General features: G+C 38.5%; 1 protein-coding gene and 1 non-coding gene across 3 annotated transcripts in view; one reads left to right on the top strand and one right to left on the bottom strand.

The window, feature by feature from the left end:
• LOC115222910 (E3 ubiquitin-protein ligase COP1-like) overlaps positions 1 to 16,909 on the bottom strand; it is a 36,515-nt gene extending 19,606 nt beyond the window's left edge. Inside the window, exons 1-9 of one of the 2 annotated variants that reach the window (XM_029793298.2) lie at positions 16,826 to 16,909; positions 11,763 to 11,921; positions 10,198 to 10,257; positions 8,327 to 8,424; positions 6,831 to 6,889; positions 5,515 to 5,628; positions 4,277 to 4,345; positions 2,994 to 3,053; positions 1,112 to 1,150 (exon numbers count right to left, since the gene is read on the bottom strand). In XM_029793298.2, coding sequence (XP_029649158.1) covers positions 1,112 to 1,150; positions 2,994 to 3,053; positions 4,277 to 4,345; positions 5,515 to 5,628; positions 6,831 to 6,889; positions 8,327 to 8,424; positions 10,198 to 10,257; positions 11,763 to 11,893 — 630 coding nt within the window. In that variant the 5' untranslated portion in view covers positions 11,894 to 11,921; positions 16,826 to 16,909. Of the gene's footprint in view, positions 1 to 1,111; positions 1,151 to 2,993; positions 3,054 to 4,276; positions 4,346 to 5,514; positions 5,629 to 6,830; positions 6,890 to 8,326; positions 8,425 to 10,197; positions 10,258 to 11,762; positions 11,922 to 16,748 lie in introns of both variants that reach the window. The other variant, XM_029793296.2, reaches the window with a different exon arrangement.
• On the top strand, positions 7,753 to 7,867 carry LOC115223064. The gene has a single exon (XR_003882782.1). It is a non-coding gene; the product is annotated as a U6atac minor spliceosomal RNA (small nuclear RNA).
• Positions 16,910 to 23,906: the final 6,997 nt, after the last annotated feature.

Raw genomic sequence — 23,906 nt, 5'->3', positions numbered from 1 at the left:
GGCTTCCCGGACCCCAGTTGAACAGTCCAACCCATGCTAGCATGGAAAGCGGACGCTAAATGATGATGATGAGAACCACACACACTGTAAAGTGGTTGGTGTTACAAAGGACATCCAGCCATAGGCCAAGCCAGATCAGATTGAAACCTGGTGCAGCTCTCTGGCTTACCAGCTCTGGTCAAACTGTCCATCCCATGCCAGCATGGAAAACGGATGTTAAAGGATAATGATGATAATGAGGTTGTTGTTATTACATATCTAAAACAGCAAATATACAGGGATTTTGTGGCTTTAATGCTGTACCCTATATTCATAGAATAGTTTAAAAAGAAAGCTTTGTTGTATTTCTAAGAGAGAGGCTGTTATTACCTTTCTAAAATAGCAAATATACAGGGATTTTGCGGTGTTAATGCTGTGTGCTGTTGTCATAGAACAATTTTATATGAAAGCTTATCGAGAACGCAAGCACAAAATTTATTAAAATATATCTGGTTTTAGAATTATTTTATTAAGTTACCATTTGTGTCTTCAAATACCATTCACACTCTGCACCTTTAAAAGAAATGGCGAGTATATAAAGAGAGAGAGAAAGAACCAGGTCAGGTTTCAATGCCTAACAGTGACACCCATTTTACAACTATCACATGATGTCAAGACAAGGAGACAGTAACACAGACACACACACACATATATATATATATATATACACACACACACGCACACGTATGTGCAACAGGTTTCTGTCAGTTTCATCATCGTTTAATGTCTGCTTTCCATGCTGACATGGGTTGGACGGTTCAACTGGGGTCTGGGAAGCCTGAAGGCTGCACCAGGCCAGTCAAATCTGGCAGTGTTTCTACAGATGGATGCCCTTCCTAACGCCAACCACTCCGTGAGTGTAGTGGGTACTTTTTATGTGCCAGATGAGGCTGGCGAACGGCCACGCTCGGATGGAGCTTTTTACGTGCCGCCGGCACGGAGGCCAGGCTGTCTACAAAATCCATCTACAAGGCTTTGGTCAGCCTGAGGCTTACAATTGAAGATACTTGCCCATTGAAGATACGGTGTACCATGAAGTGTTATTAGAACAGTTTTTTAGTGGATAACTTACCTGATAACATGGCTGTTGTTTGATATCTGTGAGGGCTTTCTGAAACAGAAATAATACAGACACTGCATTAGTATTCGTACTATACTTATACGCATGCACATGCAAGTTTCAAATGACAAACACATACAAAACACGCGAGATGCCTGCACCGATAAAATCCTTTCTATTATATGCACAAGGTCTGAAATTTTGGGGGAGTGGGATAGTCGATTACATCAACCCTAGAGCTCAACAGGTACTTACTTCATCGACCCCAAAAGGATGAAAGGCAAAGTCAACCTCACCGGAATTTGAACTCAGAAAGTAAAGATGGACAAAATGCCACTAAGCATTTTGCTTGGTGTCCTAAGATTCTGCCAGCTTGCCAGCTGCACCTATATAATGCCACATTTGCAACATCAGTACTTGGTACTGCAACATAGCAATAGATAGGTCTCTGAGCCTAGGCATCACGCCAGCCCTACAACTAAGTATCCTTTCTGGAACGTCTAATAACTCAGACAAAATGTAGACAATCGATACCATTGTCTAAAATGTTGGGAGTGAAGGTGAGCATATCATTGTATAAACTACAAAACAGGGTTAACAAATCTAGGGAGGATAGAACTTTATGAGTAAGGATTAACATGTAACAGAATGTATAATGGTTATCAGAGGAAGGATTAACAGGTAAACAGAGTGTATAAGGATTAACATGTAACAGGGTGTATAAATATTATAGGAAGGATTAACAGGTGTGTATAATGATTATTATAGGAAGGATTAACAGTGTATAAGGATTAACAGGTAACAGTGTGTATAATGGTTATCAGAGGAAGGATTAACATGTAACAGAGTGTATAATGGTTATCATAGGAAGGATTAACAAGTAAACAGTGTGTATAAGGATTATTATAAGGATTAACATGTAACAGGGTGTATAAATATTATAGGAAGGATTAACAGGTGTGTATAATGATTATTATAGGAAGGATTAACGGTGTATAAGGATTAACATGTAACAGGCATTATAAAGATTACTATAGGAAGGATTAATAAAAGTGTGCATAAAAATTATTATAAGGATTAACAAGTAACAGGCATTATAAAGATTACTATAGGAAGGATTAATAAAAGTGTGCATAAAAATTATTATAAGGATTAACAAGTAACAGGATGTATAATTATAGAAAAGATTAACAGGTGTGTATAATGATTATTACAGGAAGGATTAACAACCAACAGGGTGTATAAGGATTATTACAAAAAGAATTAACATACGACAGAGTGTATAAAGATTATTATAAGAAAAATTAACAGGTAACAGTGTGTATAATGATTATTATAGGAAGGATTAACATGTAACAGGGTGTATAATGGTTATTATAAGAAAGATTAACATGCAACTGTGTATAAGGATTATCATAGGAAGGATTAACATATAACAATGTGTTTAATGGGAGAGGAGATTTACTGACGGCACTGGCAGAGATCACATTCAAAACTGAATATCCTTCCTACAGGTGTAGAAAGGATATCTGTCGAGGTAGACATAGGCAAGTGGTTTTTTTTTTTTTTTTTTTTTTTTTTTTTTTTGTCATTTATGGTTTAGTCAGAGAAGGAAAAACAACACCCATGATCTTTCACACGGTCTCCAAGACTTGAGTGGAGTTGAAAGGACTGAAAGCACCATGGCTTGTAGGGGACAGTTTAAGATATCGACTAAGCAACAGACTGGATTCTGATAAGAGGTAACCCAAAAACCAGGTAGTGTGGAACTAACCCAAGCAGCTCTTATCTAGATACAATACAAGAACTATCACAATTAGATGTTTTATTTCAATACATTACAACAAAGGTAGGGACAAGCAGAGAAGATGTGGCTGAAAAATCAATAACTTACTTCAACTTTCATGCCATCATCGTCAATAATCTTTAAGTCTTTATTTAATTGATCAAGAAGCTGCAAAACAAATATGAGAAACTTTCTAAAAACTGTGGAAATTTTGTCAGAAAGTCACAATTTAACTCTAGAATAAATATATATAGTTCAAATTTACAGAAGACAAAGACAGGTGAGGGAAAAACAAGCAGGTGTATTAGTTCAATACTCGGGAAGAATGGAAAAGTCTGATGTTTTGAGCCTACGCTCTTCAGTAGAAAGAATTGAAAGGGAAAAAATGGAGAGAAAAAAAAATGTGTAGTGGTAACAGTTCAACATGATGAAAAATATATATATAGACACACAAACACACAGAGAAAATAATTCTTGATTTTTCAAATAATACACATTTATAGGAAGGAAATAAACAAAACTGAAAAATTAGACAAGCTCTAGGTGTCCTTTACATTTAAGCAAGAGTATTTCATGAAATCAATTAAAATACCAGGTGGAAGTTATTGCACCTGTTTCACTAATGTTTTTAGACTTACTCTTGTACATGTTTCAGTCATTTGACTGCGGCCATGCTGGAGCACCGCCTTTAGTCGAGCAACTTGACCCCGGGACTTATTCTTTGTAAGCCCAGTACTTATTCTATCGGTCTCTTTTGCCGAACTGCTAAGTGACGGGGACGTAAACACACCAGCATCGGTTGTCAAGCAATGCTAGGGGTACAAACACATACACACATATACATATATACGACAGGCTTCTTTCAGTTTCCGTCTACCAAATCCACTCACAAGGCATTGGTCGGCCAGGGGCTATAGCAGAAGACACTTGCCCAAGATTCCACGCAGTGGGACTGAACCCAGAACCATGTGGTTGGTTAGCAAGCTATTTACCACACAGCCACTCCTGCGCCCTAATTTTTTTTTCTTGTTTGCATTCAAATTTTTAACTCTTTAACATTTAAACTGGCGATAACTGCCCCAAAGTATTCTACTTGTATTATGATCACTCTGACCAGATCCAACCTTTAACATTTACTCTACAATGACATTCTAGAAATAAACGATCACCAAAATCTCAAAGCTGTGAGATAATGCATAATTAATTCAAAACAACGTTAATAAATAAGCATTACGTTCAACAGATAAATCTCAATGCTAACGGTTAAACTTACTAATATTTTTGTTTCAGTCTGTTGGCAAATGATTGAAAATCTTAAAGCCTTTAATTAATACATCAAGACAAAAACCTGTTTAAATTACTCGGCAGAGAGCAATCAAGGTGAAACTTACTTCTTGTTTTTTCTGTCGGACTTGGTGAAGAAAATCTTTTAGTAGATACAATTCTATCCGTTTACAGTCCTACAAAGAAGAAAGAAATATTATATATATATATATATAAAATGAGATAGGGGTTGAAAATTCAACCCACCATGGGATAACATATATCCAATATACTGATATAATTATATATTATATTTCTATTTCCCTGTCTAATTATATTTACTATATATTTTGTATAATGCCTTTACTGTTATGTAATGGTGTAATAAAGTATTGATTGGGTATCATCTGATGGTTGATATTTGATTGATTTAAGTATGTTTCTCCATTTTCTAATTTTGTAGTATATATATATATATATATATATATATATATATATATAGATAGATAGAGAGAGAGAGAGAGAGAAATACATATGTAAATATAGGCTCCTGCCTGGCTGGCTTGTCAAACTGTCCAAACCATGCCAGCATGGAAGGTGGACAATAAATGATGATGATAATGATATATATATATATATATATAAATATTTGCCAGTGGCATGTAAAAAGCACCTAGTGCATTCTTAAGTGGTTGGCATTAAGAAGGGCATCCAGCCCTAAAAATCATGCTACAACAGACAGTTGGAGTCTAAACAGCTTCCTGCTGGACAGCTCCATGTCAAACTGGACAACCCATGCCAGCATTGAAAGCAGACATAGTTAATAAGGGATCACAGTGGTGAAGACATGTAGCAGTAGTGAGGCACATATAATGGCATGGTGCCAATGGTGGAAGCACTCCGTCGGTTACGACGATGAGGGTTCCGGTTGATCCGAATCAACGGAACAGCCTGCTCATGAAATTAACGTGTAAGTGGCTGAGCACTCCACAGACACGTGTACCCTTAACGTAGTTCTCAGGGATATTCAGCGTGACACAGAGAGTGACAAGGCCGGCCCTTTGAAATACAGGTACAACAGAAACAGGAAGTAAGAGTGAGAGAAAGTTGTGGTGAAAGAGTACAGCAGGGATCACCACCATCCCTGCCGGAGCCTCGTGGAGCTTTAGGTGTTTTTGCTCAATAAACACTCACAACCCCCGGTCTGGGAATCGAAACCGCGATCCTATGACCGCGAGTCCGCTGCCCTAACCACTGGGCCAATGCGCCTCCACTGCATGGTGCCAATACCACAACAAAGAACAACAGGAGAAAACAATATAAGACAAAAACCCAAATATCAATAATTCCAATATTCATCACTTACAGCTTCCAACTGAAATTTTTTGTTCATTAATATCTCGAGAAATTGGTTAACATGTGCAAGGTCAAGGTTATCTTCCAAGATGTCGTGAAAATCTAGAGTACTGTTTGAGCCATTCTGGACGAAGAGAGAGTGGAAGTTTAATTAGCCATTAACAAAGAAATTAAAAACAATCAACATACATAAACATACTCCACACCCAATGTAAATGATAAGAAAAAAATATGATGGTCACAGCTGGATTGTCTGCTCATAGGTCTACTGGATCAAAGCTGACCCAAGATTAAAAGATTATCACTTTATCTACAATAGGTGTAGGTGTGGCTGTATAGTAAGAAGTTTGGTTCCCAGCCACATGGTTCTAGGTTCAGTCCCACTGCATGGCACCTTGGTCTTCTTTTACAGACTTGGGCCAACCGAAGCCTTGTGAGTGGATTTGGTCGATAGAAACTGAAGGAAACCTGCTGTATATGCATGTATATGTCTTTGCTGGTTTCCCCACCCCCACAGCTTGACAACTGGTTTTAGTGTGTTTATGTCCCTGTAACTTAGCAATTCAACAAAAGAGACTAATAGAATACCAGGTTATAAAAACAAAAAAGCCAACAGGTACTAGTGTTGATTTGTACAACTAAAATTCTTCAAAGCAGTGCCCCAGCATGGTCGCAGTCTAATGACAAACAAGTAAGAGATAAAAGAATCTTTGGTCGTCGTCTTTTTTTTACTCTTTTGCTGGAACCCTGAACCTCAAGAACTATTGCCCTGTTGCTGGGATTTTGAAGCACAGCCACTTATAAATAAATGGGTCTCACTTTTTCTTAACCCTTTAGCATTTAACCCTTTCGTTACCAAACCGCTCAAAGCTGCCCAAAAAAATTTTGGTTCATGTGACAAAACTGCCCGTAATTACCTATTCATATTTAAATGAGAATATCAGAGCAAATCTCGTTAGTACATTCGTGAAAACACGTGATTATACTTCCTGATTATTTTAGAATTTAATTGAAACTCATGAGGGGTGTATTTTGGTCAGAAATATAGTAACGAGAGGGTTAAACTGATCATATCCAACCCAAATATTCTTTTTTACGTTCAAACCAGCGAGATCTGCCCTCTCACACCTACCCTACAATGTCAGTCTAAATATACACAATCATATCTTCAAAATCTCAAAGCTGTGAGATGATGCATGATTAATTCAAAGCAATGTGAATAAATAAGCATTACATTTGACAGAATAATTTGAACACTCAAGGATTAAGGTGTCTCATGACTGATTAGTAATGCAGAGAATAAAAAGAATATTTGGTTCAACGTACCTGTAACCGTAACTGTTTTTCTTCCAATCTGTTTTTATATTTTAATATTAATTCATTTACTGAAAAGGTAAATGAGAACATTCAGAATATTTTTTAATGAAATATATTGCATTCCTTTCTATACACACCATTTTACACCATGTATACATGCATCATACTCGCAGTCGAGGGATCGTGGGTTCGAATCTCAGACCAGGCGATGTGTGTGTTTATGAGCGAAACACCTAACCTCCACGTGGCTCCGGCAGAAGGTAATGGTGAACTTCTGCTGACTGTTTCGCCACAACTTTCTCTTACTTTTTCCTCCTGCATCTAGCAGCTCACTTGTGACGGACTGGTGTCCCGTCCAAGTGGGGAACCTATACGCCAAGGAAACCGGGAAACTGGCCTTTATGAGCAAGGCATGGCTCGAGAAGGAACAAACAAAAACAAAACAAAGCTCCTTCATTTGTTCATTGTTACATCTGTTTTACTGTGCTAGCATGGGTTAGTAAAATCATCCGGTTCACTCTGCTGAGCTGTTAGTTCTAGGAAGGGTAACAATCCATAAAAAACATGCCAGAACAGATAATGGAGCCTAGCGCGACCCCCCCAGCTCTGGTCAAACCGTCTAACCCATGCTAGCATGGAAAACAGATGTTTAATGACAATGATGTGGTTAGCCTGAAAGTATAGTAACTAGGGGTTAAGAATGAGCTGGGAAAAGTTCAGGGAACTACAACATTGCTAGTAACAAAGGTCCTTTCCTTCACAGTGAAAGGCAGATTGTAATGATGGTATTGTGTAAGAACTGCAATGCAGCATGGTAGCAAGACATGGACCTTAAATGCTAATTTGCAAAAACTAGAAATGTCAAGATTGAACATCTTTGATCACAAATTTTGACCAATAAGAACAAAGCAACAAAGAGTAAACAAACTTTGCTTTCAAAAAAGGTAGACCCAGTTACCACATCCCTTGACAAGGATGAAGGAGATCATTTGATCTTTCTAACACGTGTGTATTACTCTCTACTTCAGAGCATTCTATTTTACTTTCCAAGATAGTGTCCCAGCATGGCCACAGTGTGGAGGCACATGGCCTAGTGGTTAGAGCAGCGGACTCACGGTTGAGGGATTGTGGGTTCAAATCTCAGACCAGACGATGTGTTTTTATGAGCGAAAACACCTAACCTCCACGAAGCTTTGGCAGAAAGTAATGGCGAACTTCTGCTGACTCTTTCGCCATAACTTTCTCTTACTCTTTCCTCCTGCATCTTGCAGCTCACCTGTGACGGACTGGTGTCCCGTCGAGGTGGGGAACCTATACGGCAAGGAAACCGGCCCTTATGAGCCAGGTATGGCTCGAGAAGGAACAAAAAAAAAAAATGGCCACAGCCCAACTGAAACAACAAGTTTTAAAAAAACTTGAAAATAAGAGAATAATGAACTAACAGAAGATTTGGAGCAAGGTTGGATTTAAGGTTAAAAGCAAGAAGAAGAACATAAAATACTTACACATAACATTGGGGAATATCTGTTCATCATTCTCGATCACAAAATTGCAGCGCGGACATTTCTTGTTTTGTTCTATACAGTTTTTGATACACTCACCACTAAGTAATGGAAATAAGATAACATTTGAATCAATATTTTTGGCTCTGCAAATGAGGAAACTAAAAGATGACTGTCGCAATCTAAACGTGGTACAAGACAAACATAAACCCATGTATACATGCACACACACACACATACATTATCATCTATTTTCCATGCTGGCATGGGTTGAGCAGTTTGACAGGACCTGGTTAGCCAGAGGACTGTACCAGACTTTAGGGTTCATTTTGGCATGGTTTTTATGGCTGGATGCCCTTCCTGATGCCAACCACTTTACAAAGTGGCCCAGGTGCTTTTATTTATTTATATATATATATATATAGTTCACAGATGAGATCCAGAGATTTTCAGTACAGACGACACGTAGTAGTGCTCAAAAGATTCAAACAGACTCCTGTGTCTTTACAGAGGATCATTCCACAAGGTAAAGAAAGGCTATAAGAGGGATCAGGTTGAACGGAAATTTCAAATTATATATATATATATATATATATATATATATACTACTACTACTATGGCAATCCCTCAGGTTCGAGGATGATGGTCTTTGCGCAAATTTATTGGTGAGTCCGCAGGTGACTGATAAGACCAATTCTTGCTCGAAAAGATCGGTCACAGTGCGGACATCTAGTGCCGGAAGGGAGAGTCGCACGTGGTTGTTGTTGGCGCTCCTTCCGTCGTCGTCTTTTCTCCTCCAGCTCTGCAGACCTTTTCGACTCGAAATTCGCCGTTCCCTCATGGATGGTGGTTTTCCAGAGTGGTCTGTTTATATATATATATATGATTTGAAATTGCTGTGAAACTGCTCCCTGAATGATGAGCTATTGCCAATGAAGTTACAGTCATCCTGTTTTTTGTCTAATATATATACATATGTTTCATAAGTGGCATGAACAAAACTTTCAGCTATTGAGTCATTTTTGTAAGTATATGACAAATAAAAAAAATACGAGGAGGAGGACAATGATGATGCTGACAACAAATGATGCTGATGATGACGAAGATAGTGAAAATGAGGGAGAGAAGAGATTATGGTGGCTGTAATGGTAACAATGGTGATGATGATGAGGATCATCATTTATCATCTGCTTCCATGTTGGCAAGGGTTGGACAGTTTGACAGGAGCTGGCCAACCTGAGAGCTGCACCAGACACCAATAGTCTGTTTTAGAATAGTTTCTGCAGCAGGATGCCCTTCCTAATGCCAACATTCTACAGAGTGTACTAGGTGCTTTTTATGTGACAATGATGATAATAATGATGATGATGACAGTAACAATGATGATCAACAATAGTGATAGTGGTGGTGATATTGTTGGTGATAGTGGTGGTGGTGATATATATACTTTGTGCGAAAGTTTCTCATTTCTTTATTACCCACAAGGGGCTAAACATAGAGGGGACAAACAAGGACGAACAAAGAGATTGAATCGATTAGATCGACCCCAGTGCGTAACTGGTACTTAATTTATCGACCCCGAAAGGATGAAAGGCAAAGTCGAACTCGGTGGAATTTGAACTCAGAATGTATCGGCAGACAAAATACCGCTAAGCATTTCGTCTGGCATGCTAACGTTTCTGCCAGCTCGCCGCCTTCTTTGTGCAAAAGTTTTTTTGTCTATCACTATCCACTTCGAATAAGCAAGCATCCATCCGGTCAAGCCTTCAAGCCAGAAGAAACAGCTACCCCCTGCCCTTTCCACTAATGACCCAAGGAGACAAAAACAGTCATCACATGCAAGTACTTGCTGAGATGTAGTACTTAGTACTTACCAAAATGTGTGGCCACATGGCGTCATGTAGGCTTCGTCAATAATATCAAAACAAATTGGACTAAAAAGAAAAAGAAAAAAGACAAATTAAATTTTTTATGTTTATGTATTTGTTTTGCAAAATTCTTAATGCGAAATCCTGTGTTGAAATAGATATTGTTATACTTGGTGGTGGTCATATTTTGCCAATAAAACACATGCTTTATATATGATCTTCACTTTAGTTTCTATTCATATTATTTAAGTTTCTTTGTCAAAGCTCTTTCATCACCCATCCTATGACCTCTTCAGCAACTCTTAATCCCACGTGCCTCCTTCTGTTCTGCTTTGGAATAAGCAAGACAAGAGGAAACACATGGGATAAGATGTCACTGAAGAGATCACATGACGTGTGAAGAAAGAAACTGAAATAACAACAGAAAGCTGAAGTAATTACCAAATATATAGTACATGTGTTTAACTGACAAAATTTGACGATCCCCAAGTGTAACAACAAATTAATTTTTTTTTTTTATTCAAATCTATCATAACTCTTTTGATAAACTACCTGAAAATATCTTTAGTTCTTGGATAGTAAAATCATATTTTAACCCTTTAGTGTTCACATTATTCTGCCAAAGTTAATGCCTTTTCATCCACATTGTTTTGAACTAATCATTCATTAATTTTGTAGCTATGAGATTTTGATGAGGTAGCTGTTAATTTTTAAAACGATATTGTAGGGTTGGTGTGAGAGACCAGATCTGGCCAGTTTGAACATAAAACAGGCAGAATACTTTTGGCCGGATATGGCCGGTTTAAATGCTAAAGGGTTAAGCGTTCCTACTGAAATCAAAACCTTTGATAATCATTTTTATCTAAGAAAATGTTTCCTACACTAAAGTTGAATATATTAAGCTTCAGTTAATTATATTCTTTAATCCGTTTACTTGTTTCAGTCATCAGAAAGCAGACATGCTGGGACATCGCCTGAAAGAATTTTAGTCAAACTAATCAACCCCAGTACATTTTTTTCTGTTAAGCCTAGCACTTATTCTATCAGTGTCTTTTGCTGAACCACTAAGTTACAGGGACATAAGTACACCAGCACTGGTTGTCAAGCGATGGTAAGGGACAGACAGACACACATACACAATGTGCTTCTTTCATTTTCCTTCATCCAAATCCACTCACAAAGCTTTGGTCAGCCCAAGGCTTATAGTAGAAGAGACTTGCCCAAAGTGCCATGTATGTAGGACTGAACCCAGTACCATGCGGTTGGGAAGCAAACTTCTTACCACACAGCCACACATGATGGAATTAATACCAGACTTTAAAAAAAAAATTCCTTCAAGGCAGCGCCCCATCACGGTCACAGTCCAACGACTGAAACAAATAAAAGGTAAACGACATAGCTATGTAAAAGACAAACATGCTATAAGTTACATAAAATGCTTCCACAAAATTTTCAAAAAATGCGTAGAAACACAAAGCAGTATCCGACAACAGGATTGAACCGCTGAGTGTACTGCTAAGTGCCTACACAATGACAACAATGCATCAAGGAACGCACACGTAGCAACTTACCAAATGTAATCATTATCCTTGTCTTCAAAGGTACCATCTATACCACTGTAAACATGAGGGTGTGGTCTCTTCCTTCGTCTTGGTCCTAACTGGGAACAACTGTTGGATGATCCCCCCGTACTGCTTGACATTGTATTGTTAGCTATCCCTGTTCTTATCCTACAAGCAAATAGAAAAAACACTTTGTAAACTAACAAAAAAACAAATCATATAAGTAATTGTTTGGACTTTGGGTATATGTATATGTAAGCTGATTAAAGCACATTCACTGCTTGGACTATCTGATGTTATCCACAGTTACAGTATGATTTTCACTGGATTTATGTCAGGAATCCCGCAGAGTTCATTTAGTTTATAATTGATGAGGGAAACAGAAAATAGATTTGGTACAAATCTTTATTCAACATGACAATCATAAGGGACAGATGCAGGATGGGTTGAAATGAGCATCATATTGAATAAAGATTCATACCAAATCCATTTACCATTTCCCTCATCAATTATATATACACACACACATATATATATATATATATCAATTATATATACACATATATATATATATCTGTAAATGTAATATGTGACAATTATTCGGTAGCCATGATAAAACTGAGTTTCGGATGTCAGAGTGGAAATCCATGCCGCCATCTCTTCAGTTGTCCGTTTCTATCAATAGATACATATATATACACACATGCACATATGAAGGTGCATGGGCAAATGGTTGGGGTGATGCGCTCATGATTGCTAGATCATAGGTTCAATTCCCGGACCAGGTGACATGTGTTCTTGAGCAAAACACTTCATTTCATGTTGCTCTGCTGGTAGGAGAGAGGTAGAATCATTGGCACATTGGCAGATATAATTTACAGTATATTTTCCAGCTCTCCACATTCTGAATTCAAACCCCACATGCCTGGAGAAGACTGAAGACAACAGGAAACCACTCCAGTATTCACCACATGTCTAGTCACGGTAACCGAAGTTTCAATAGTCTACTTAGTAGGGGAGGGTATGGTCCCTCCCAGGTCATATAGAGAATGCTGGAGAAAGTTCACATTTACAGGACCTGCTCAACAGTAGGCCACTGCTAGACTATATAAGAATAAAAGGCTGCACAGAAAGACAACAAAGGAACACATGGGAAACATACACAAAAGATGTGGACATGCTCATCCCTCATCAGTTATCAATCAAAAATCATTACAATTTCAAGCCTTATTGATAAGGCATGAAATTGTAATGGTGACATCAGGCATATAACAAGATAGAACTGTTTCAAACGAGGATCCCATAGAATCATGTATCTACAGGTGTGCATATATGCATGTGTGTGTGTCTGTATGGATCTTAGAGTACAGGCATCAAGTAACTTGCACCATTGTCTCACAAAGGCCTTGTGATTGAAATAGTGTACGGCTCAATGTTTAGAGCGTTGGGTTCACAATCATGAGGTAGTGAGCTCGATTCCCGGGCCAGGCTGCGTGTTGAGTTCTTGAGCAAGACATTTTATTTCAGATTGCTCCAGTTCATAAAGCTGTAGAGATGAGTTGCAACATCACTGGTGCCAAGCTGTATCGGCCCCTTTGCCTTTCCCTTGGATAACATCGATGGAGTCGAGAGGGGAGGCTGGTATGCATGAGTGGCTGCTTCCATAAACCAACCTTGCCCAGATTTGTGCCTCGGAGGGGAATTTTCTAGGTGCAATCCTTTTACCCTTATAACTGCAATTCAAATGGAAAGGCACTACAAATAATCAAAACAACTAGGGTACATATAACACAGAAACTGATGCAACATCTATCATATTTTATTCTAGCACTGGACACAAAGTGAAACCAGCTAAACAAGGGGGATTCTTCACTTTTCTGTCAAGTAAGTTCCAATCACATAGTATGGATGGATGGATAAACAGATAGACTTATACATGCAGAGATATGTGTGAGCATATGTGGCACGTAAAAAGCACTATCCGTCCGTGGCCGTTTGCCAGCTCCATCTGGCATCTGTGCGGATGGCACGTAAAAAGCACCCACTACACTCACAGAGTGGTTGGCGTTAGGAAGGGCATCCAGCCGTAGAAACACTGCCAGATCAGACTGGGCCTGATGCAGCCTTCTGGCTTCACAGACCCCAGTTGAACCGTCCAACCCATGCTAGCATGGAAAGCGGATGCTAAATGATGATGATGATGATATATGATAGACTCTCCCATCAAACACAATGTATGAGCATTCGGTTTTTGCCGAACGACCTGTACAGGTGATTTGTTTACTGTGATCAATTGTTTGTGCCACACATTATCTCACTCTCTTCATCAAATCAACATTGTCAGAACAGGTGCACTGTGAACCACACATCAGGTGCCAAAGTGATTGCAGAGCATCGTGACACAAAGTGTTTTGCTCAAGAACACAACACACCACCCGGTCTAGGAACTGAAATCACAATCTAACCACTAGGCCATGGCACCCTCACACACACACACACACACACACACACACATATATATATATATGAAAGAAGTATTGAGGGTGATGTACAGATTTATATATATATATATATATATAGTTGAAATTTACAGAAAAACAAAAGACGAAGATGGGTGAATAAATAATAAGCAGGTATATTAGTTTGATGCTCAGGAAAGTGAGAAAGTCTTTTATGTTTTGAGCCTTCGCTCCTCGACAGAAAGGAATAAGAGAAAATACACAGAGAGCGAATGAAAAAACTTGTGGATTTAGCGGTCAAGCACATATGTGGCTTCTTTCCAATCACATGGTTCCAGATTCAGTCCCACAGTGACACCTTATGCAAGTGTCTTCTACTGTAGGCTCAGACCAACCAAAGCCTTGAGTGGATTTGATGGACAGAAACTGAAAAAAGCCTGTCATACGAGTGCCTGTGTGTGTGTGTGTCATTATGTATATGTTTGTCCCCCCACCACCGGTGCTGGTTTGTGCATATCCCCGTAACTTAGCGGTTCGGCATAACAGCCGATAGAATAAGCACTAGGCTTTTTAAAAAAGTACCCTCCGTGACGATGCCCCAGCAATAGCAACCGTCTAATGACTGATACAAATAAAAGATAAGCTAAGAATTCATAAGTTAGGGGAAAAAACCAGGTACTCGTATGTTTGTTACTAGAGTGGGTTATTAATGTTTACAAGACTCTATTATAGAGCCATTTAAGCCGAACTTATTAACTGGTTTCATATCAACTCTCGTAATAAGCGCCGGGATTTTTAAGGTTCTTCCCTTAACAGGCCTGTGCAAAACCGATTGATAAAAATCGTCTTAAATGGATCCATTAATATTGTATTATATAAAAATATGCGTGTGAAAGAAAGGGAGAGAAATGGACAGAAAACGTGATGCGTATACACTTGGAGAATTTTCAACGTTAAGTGGAGATTTTTCCAAAACGGATCTCTAAGGAACCACAGGTGCGAATGCTTGATAATTATGTTTAAATATAATGTGTATATCTTCTGGAATGCATATACGCATCTGTCTGTGTGTGTGTGTTATATTCGCATACACAGATATAGATAGATAGATAGATAGATAGACAGGTAGGTAGGTAGCTAGATAAATAGATAGGCAGATAAATAGCTAACTAGCTAATTAGAAAGATAGATAGATAGATAGATAGATAGATAGATAGATAGATAGATAGATAGATAGATAGATAGATAGATAGATAGATACTTTATGCGTACATAAAGGTTTTTTTTCACACAGGCACAACATAGAACACAGAATAAAAAGAGATAGGGAAAAGATTGATTAGAAGTGTTCTACGTAAAAGACAGAACTGAGAGGTTTTTTTAAGCAACGATATGGCAGCAACTAGTGAACTCAAGTCGAACTTCAAAGACGACAGTCACAGACATCAAAAGCAACAATACCCCCAACTGTAAGTTGGGAGTAAACTAGGAGGTGGGTGGAATTAGCAAGGTACAGTCGTAATAGACGTTTCAAATGCTGATCGGAATATATAAGAACATTAATATGATTATGATAAGCAACGGTAACAAGACAACATCGTTTTTTGGGAATATGGTGATGGTTGGTGGAGAAAGAGAAATGGCACCATTTCAGCTTTGTAACCAAAACTGACCTGACCTTTATGACACGTGGGTGTGGGCATTTTGATTTAGACAGACAGCAGAAAACGACCACAAGAGGTTGCGAGGCAGACCCCAGGCAGGGCGTAAAAGGGGGTTAGTGCGTGTATGTTATTCCAGGAGGGGAGGTGACAAGTTCAAAAACAAGCCATGTCTGGCTGGCCACTTAGGATATACAGTACTCAAGACAAAAGTCTGAGAGTGGGGGAAAAATAACTATTTTAGTCCATAATTGCTTAAGTTCGCGATGAGCCATCAGCGAAACAGAAGATATATATTTTTTTTTGTCGGACAAACAATTATGGATTAAAGTATTACATACACACACGCACGTATATATATATATATTTATATAAGCCAACCATAGAGGAATGGCCATTGAAAAGGCGACGATACTGGTGGTGCCCCAGCTTGGCCTCAGAATTTGGGCTAAGACGCATAAAGAATTATACATATATATATATATATATGTGTGTGTGTGTGTATATATGTATGTATATATATGTATAAATATATATATGTATATGATATATACATGAGATGTGTGAGTGTATGTATATATATATATGTGGTATGTGTATATATATATATATATATGTATATATATATGTATATATATATATATGTATGTATAAATATATATATGTATATGATATATACATGAGATGTGTATGAGTGTATGTATATATATATATATATATATATATGGTATGTGTGTATATATATATATATATATATGGTATTTTTAAAGGGGTCCTGTTTAGCAGAGAGGGGTAAACACAAATGGACAAACGGACCTGTAAAGAAGAAGAAAAAACAAACAGAAAAAGGGGGAAACAGAGCAAAAATACCCAACCTCCACGGCCACGGAGTCTGGCTACAACAATACCAACAATATCAACACCAACAACACCAACAACAACTTCAAGATACCTCGTCAATGTTTGTCTTTTGGTTTTCTTGGAGCCGACAGTAGAAGGAAGGGGGAGTAATACCGGAAGTTATATAATATTTATCTCCCTTGTTAATGATGAAAAAAAGTGTACTGCGCATGCGTTTTATATTTATATATTTTTACTTTTACAAAGGTCAAGGTTAAGATGATTTTTTTGTTTTTTGTTTTTATATATTTTTTTTTTTTAAATATTACTATTATTATCATTATTGTTATTAAAGCAGTGTTTTTTCTTGCTGCCACTCCGAAATTCTTAGCGTGTTTGTGTGTGTGCGTGTATATATATGTGTGTGTGTGTGGGTGTATATATATATATATATATGTGTGTATGTGCGTGTATGTATATATATATATATATATATATATATATATATATATATATATATATATATATAAACACACACACACACATACATATATGCATACACACATACGTATGTGTGTGTGTATATATATGTGGGTGTACGTGTGTGTGCGTGCGTGTGTGCGTGCGTGTGTGTACAGGCATTCCTATAGAATACAGTCAAAAATTATTTGGACCGAATAAAATTAACTCGATCCAGAATTTCTTCTGAAGACTGTTTTAAGCACCGTAACTTAAGATTCTCCAAAAATAGAAATTAAAATAAATTAAAATAAAAAATTGATAAATTAAAATAAAAAATTGATGGGTGTTTTTTTTTTTTTTTTTCATATTTCTCCTTTCCGATTCACTTTCCGTAATTTTTCAGGTTTGACTTTCGTTAGAAAATGTTTTTTCAAATACCTGTTTTAAATATGTAAGATCAAGATTCCTCAAAAGTGTATTTAACTTTTTAAAATGTAAATCCGAAAAAAATATTTTCAATATTTCCGAATAATGTCAAAACAGGAAAATTACGGAAAAGGAAGAAAAGAAGGTAAAAAAACCTCACAACTCCTACCCACTTTATTTATTTAAACAATAATTCTCAATTACATATGACATAATGTAGGGAAAAAATTAAATTAGAAAAATGGACGAAAAAGAGAATATAATTGAATAAATTACAAAACAATAAACACAAAAAAACACCCAAAAAAACAAAGCAATTTGAATTAGGTTGAAAATTTTGGGGTGCTGGGAAACCTCTCGGATCTTTTCCTTTTGAACGGCACTTTTCAACACAATTTCTAGTTAACTAAACACTTTTAAACTTCGTATACTGGTAGAATGTGTTTATAAAACATCATTTTTTCTTGGCTTTATTGAGAAAATTCTATATGTTGTAACATATTTCGTCTTTAATTTCGAGCATTTCGGCAATTTTAACCAATCACTGGCGTCCATTTAGGTAAATAACAGTCTGTGCATAATGAATATGTCCCTCCTTTAAGAAACAGATTGGGTTTATTTACATTTGTGAAGAAAAAAAGATACCCTTCCCCCACCCCTAACTCTACCAGTAAACGAAGTTTAAAACTTTTTAGTTACCAAGAAATTATGTTACAAAGTGCCGTTCAAAAGGAAAAGATCCAACCTCTCTAATGATTATTGAGGCACACCAGCATGTTTGCAGCATTGCCGAGTCTGGTGGTGAGGTTGATGCACGGGTACAACAAAGCACCCTCATGAGCTTCACTAGTTACCTCTGCTATGCGAGCTGCCAATGAAGACAGGAATCTCGCAGTCAGTTGTCCGACCCCCAACGAAACGTTTTGAAACGCCACAAGATGGAAAATGTTGTTGACCGACAGATCGCGATGCTTTAGGATTTTGTTCCGCTCGGCTGCAGAAGCTGTGATCTCGCTCTGGTCGCAACATCCAGGATGTGACAAGAAGCAAAGGAGTCGCTAACTGTGACGTCCCAGGCAAGGAGTCGAGGAGCTTGTCACAACGACTGCTCAAACCCATGCATACGTCAGCTCCCACTCTGAGGGCAATGGATGTTTTAAATATATATGAGCATGTCTATGCATGAGAAGACATACATAAAACAAAATGTACAAATCTGAACATATACATACATACAAAAATACCTTGTGGGTGATGTTGAAATTCCAATGAAGAAGCCTTAGATCTAGCTTAGAAACCGGCTCTTTCTCTGTTGGCAAGAAATCTTGAAATAAAACTGCATAATGACATACATACATATTCGTCAAGACCAGTCGCCTGTACTGTTAAGCGCTATATAGGTGCCAAACCAATGGTCACTCTATGACCAGCCATAATTTTTAACTTCCTAAAAATATTTATTTCTTTATTGCCCACAGGGGGCTAAGAAACGAGGGGACAAATAAGGACAGACAAAGGGATTAAGTCGATAACATCGACTCCACTATGTAACTGGTACTTATTTAATCGACCCCGAAAGGATAAAAGGCAAAGTCGACCTCAGCGAAATTTGAACTCAGAATGTAAAGACAGACGAAATACTACTAAGCATTTCGCCCGGTGTGCTAACGTTTCTTCCAGCTCTTCGCCTTATACATACATATTTGTCAAGACCAGTCGTCTGTATTAAGTGCTTCTTAATAGGTGCCAAATCAATGGTCACTCTATGACCAGCCATAACTCTTTTACTTTTTTACTTGTTTCAGTCATTTGACTGCGGCAATGCTGGAGCACGCCTTTAGTCAAGCAAATCGACCCCAGGAGTTATTGTTTGTAAGCCATGTGGTTCGTAAGCAAGCTACTTACCATATTCTCGCAGGCCTTATCGACCATCGGCAGAGCACTGTCAATATAAATATGAAGTTGCCAGCTGGCAACTTTTAAAAGTAGTCGGTGAACTGGCAGAATCGTTAGCACGCCGGGCAAAATGCTTAGAGAAACTTCGTCCGTTAACGTTCTTAGTTCAAATTTCGCCGAGGTCAACTTTACCTTTCATCCTCTTGGAGTCGATATAATAAGTACAAGTTGAGTCCTGGGGTAGGCTTAATCGTCTTATCCCCTCCCACAAATTGCTGGCCTTGTGTCAAAATTTGAAATCAATAATTTTTATCACCAAGACATCTTGCAATATATTCAGAGACAAGGCCCAACAATTCCTTCTCCATAAGAGATGGTTACTGGTACTTAATTTATCGACTCCGAAAGAATGAAAGGTAAAGTCGCCCACGGCGGAATTTGAACTCAGAGCGTAAAGAGGTGATGAAATACCGCTACGCATTTCGCCCGGCGTGCTAACGATTCTGCCATCTCGCTTTTGACAACTTTAAAGCAATTTCGCAGGACAAGGTCACAATTTCTTTCAACGAAGACATTTTCTTCTTTTAATTTGTTCTTTCTTCTCCACTCACTGATTCCATAACTCAGACTCAAACTCTAACGTCAGTTTTCCTCCTGTTTTAAGTCTGATTTCACATTTATTGTGTAATATAGGGAGTAAGATATCATATCTTGTGTCTATTTGAGAAACTATTTGCACAATGTGCAACGGTTTTCCTGAAGGACCCGCTATAAATAGCAGCTAATTTTCCCACTATTCGCTGCATTCGCATTTACTTTTCACCTGACGTTTGTCTTACTTCTCTCTCTCTCTCTCTCTCTCTCTCTCTCTCTCTCTCTCTATCTATCTATCTCTCTCTCTATCTATCTACCTATCTGTCTACCTATCTATCTGTCTGTCTACCTATTGTCTATCTATCTACCTATCTGTCTGTCTCTGTATGTTTGTGTGTGTGTGTCTCTCTCTCTTTCTCTCTGTCTGTCTGTCTCAGTCTCTCCCAATGTATTTATCTACTTATCTATCTTTCTGTCTGTCTGTCTCTCTCACAAGCACACTCATAAACACACTCACACGCACTCTGTATTTCAGTGTGATGAGTAAAATAAAACAATAATTTAATTTTCGCAAAAAAAAAAAGAAAAAAAAGCATAAAGCCGCAAATACCCACAAAAAAAATACAAAAAACAAAACACAATTCCGTAGCGGAAGAATGTTAAACTGTAAACTCATTAGTTACAAACAGAAGACAATTGGCGCTGATTGCCGCCTCAAGATCAAACAAACATCAAACGAGCATTGAACAATTTTGGACGGTTTCTTTAATTGTAAACCTTCTAATTACGGAGGGTGCCATTATTGGTTTAAGTGCTATTCATTGGCTATCTCTGGTCTAAGTGGAGGCGCAATGGCCCAGTGGTTAGGGCAGCGGACTCACGGTCGTAGGATCGCGGTTTCGATTCCCAGACCGGGCGTTGTGAGTGTTTATTGAGCCAAAACACCTAAAAAGCTCCACGAGGCTCCGGCAGGGGATGGTGGTGATCCCTGCTGTACTCTTTCACCACAACTTTCTCTCACTCTTACTTCCTGTTTCTGTTGTACCTGTATTTCAAAGGGCCGGCCTTGTCACTCTCTGTGTCACGCTGAATATCCCCGAGAACTACGTTAATTTCACGAGCAGGCTGTTCCGTTGATTCGGATCAACCGGAACCCTCGTCGTCGTAACCGACGGAGTGCTTCCACATCTCTGGTCTAAGTAGTTGTAATTTGAGAAGATCTAACATCAAAAGAAAAATTACGTCGTATATGTGTGTGTGTGTGTATCTGTTTGTCCTCCTCACAGCGTCGCTTGACAACTGATGCTGGTGTGTTTATGTATCTGTAACATAGCAGTTCGGCAAAATAAATCCGATAGAATAAGTACTAGGCTTACAAAGAATAAGTCCCGGGGTCGATTTGCTCGACTAAAAGGCAGTGCTCCAGCATGGCCGCAGTCAATTGGCTGAAACAAGTAAAAGAATAAAAGAATAAAAAGAACTATTTATTTGTATATTATTTATCTTTTATTTGTTGCAGTTATTGGTTTGCGGCCGTGCTGGGGCACTGTTTGATACTCCATTACTTATGTTTGTTTGTTTTTTTGAAGATTATGTTCATTCTATCAGTTATTTTTGCCGAACCGCTAAGTTATGGGAACGCAAACGAACCAATACTGGTTGTCAAGCAGAAGCGGAAGGGGATTGACAAACCCACACACACACACACACACACACATGTATACGACAGGCTTCCATACAGTTTCCGTATACCAAATTTACTCACAAAACATTAATCGGCCCGGGGTTATAGAAGACACTTGACCAAGGTGCTCTGCAGCGGGACTGAACCCGAAATCAGGTGGTTACAAAGCGAGTTTCTTAAGCACACTGTCACTCCTATGACTTGCAAAGTCAACGAACCACCGTTTTATTGATTGTGCTGATTCATATTATACACCCACTCATATTATACACCCACTCATATTATACACCCACTCATATTATACACCCACTCATATTATACACCCACTCATATTCAACAAGTTATGAAACCGAGTTATTAAGAACAGACTGACAGAGAATAGTTTACATAAGGTAAACAGGCACAGGAGTGGCTGTGTGGTAAGTAGCTTGCTTACCAACCACATGGTTCCAGGTTCAGTCCCGCTGCGTGGCACCTTGGGCAAGTGTCTTCTACTATAGCCTCGGGTCGACCAAAGCCTTGTGAGTGGATTTGGTAGACGGAAACTGAAAGAAGCTCATTGTATATATGTATATATATATATGTGTGTGTGTGTGTGTGTGTGTGTGTGTGTGTGTGATTGTGTGTCTGTGTTTGTCCTCCCCCGCCAACATCGCTTGACAACCGATGCTGGTGTGTTTACGTCCCCGTAACTTAGCGGTTCGGCAAAAGATATCCGATAGAATAAGTACTAGGCTTACAAAGAATAAGTCCTGGGGTCGATTTCTTCAACTAAAACCTTTTAAGGCATTGCTCCAGTATGGCTGCAGTCACATGGCTGAAACAAGAAAAAGAGTAACGTTTTAAATAGCTTTGTACTAAAATATCACTGCATAATTCACCAAGTGTCGTTGTGTGTGTGTGTGTGTGTGTGTGTGTGTGTGTGTTGGGGGAAACAAATCTTCCAGTTTGCAGCATGTTATGATAAAGGTTGTGATATCTTTATATATAAAAGTGAAGTTGTGTGTCTGTCTCCTACGATTTAGATTCCTAACTACTCCCACATTTTGCGGGGTATCTTATAGTCGTCATTCATATCGAGCCCTTCTGGGTATTAGCGCGCGTCTACGATGAGTCTACGATTAAAAAAAAAATTACCATCATTTTTTCCCATTTTTAATGCATTTTTTGCTATTATATAAGGGAAGTAACTCTCTAAAATGCTTATATAGTTATTTCCCTTACAAACCCGAGCAACGCCGGGCGATACTGCTAGTGAGTGAATAAAATTAGACCATAAAAAAATTTAACAACGAGAATTTAGAAAATATTGAACCTCCACTTCCCAGCTGGCGCAAACGCACGGGCGGGCAGCTGATGACCTGGGCAACGACGATAAAGGAGGACCTCTCAGAACTCTCAGGTCCGCAGGTAGTCGGTCTGCGCAGATGGAACCGCGAATGGCTCGCTATCTCCCAGTGACCTCGCGCAGGACCGTCGAGCTTGGGAGGCCATGGTTCGTGATGCCGTTAGGACCAGAGAAGAAGCCGGCTCAACCCGCCCTGGGTGAACGCCGTCACAAGTACAAGTACAAGTAAGTACAATGTTAGATTAGAATATAGTGATAATCTCCTCCGTCGTGAGATAAGCTAGTTTTTCAAGAAGAGAAATTCTGTGAAGATTTCGAATACTGAAAAAATACTTCTCATATTTTTCCAGAAGAGAAATCTGAGTTGCTGAAAGAAAGAGATTTTTTATATATATATATGATAACAATTCATTGTTTTATTTAACAATTTTAGTTACATCTCAAGGATACTTAAGCGAGACGCCTGCTAATTTGGTGGTCATTCTTGCTACCTCGTCGTCAAATTTTTTATAACTCGCTGTGTCATTTGCTTTCGGCCACTTAACCTTTGTCCTCTTCACGCCTATCAGTCTTTTTGACTGTTCCAATTCAACTGTGGAATGAACCTCGCTATGGTTATTTTCCGGGGGGTTCTGGCCACACGTCTTATGGTTTATCAACCCGCCTTGTTGAATTACTTTCTTCTGGCACACATTCCCTTGGTGGATTCTCAGCCCGATGTAACTAGCAAACTATGGAAATTATGTCGCTTTGTTTCAGAGAAATGGTCTCTCACCCTCTCCT

Source organism: Octopus sinensis, linkage group LG21, assembly GCF_006345805.1.
Source record: "Octopus sinensis linkage group LG21, ASM634580v1, whole genome shotgun sequence".
Lineage (NCBI taxonomy): Eukaryota > Metazoa > Mollusca > Cephalopoda > Octopoda > Octopodidae > Octopus > Octopus sinensis.
Note: the sequence above shows the minus strand (reverse complement) of the source record. Positions and strands in the feature narration are given on the sequence as shown.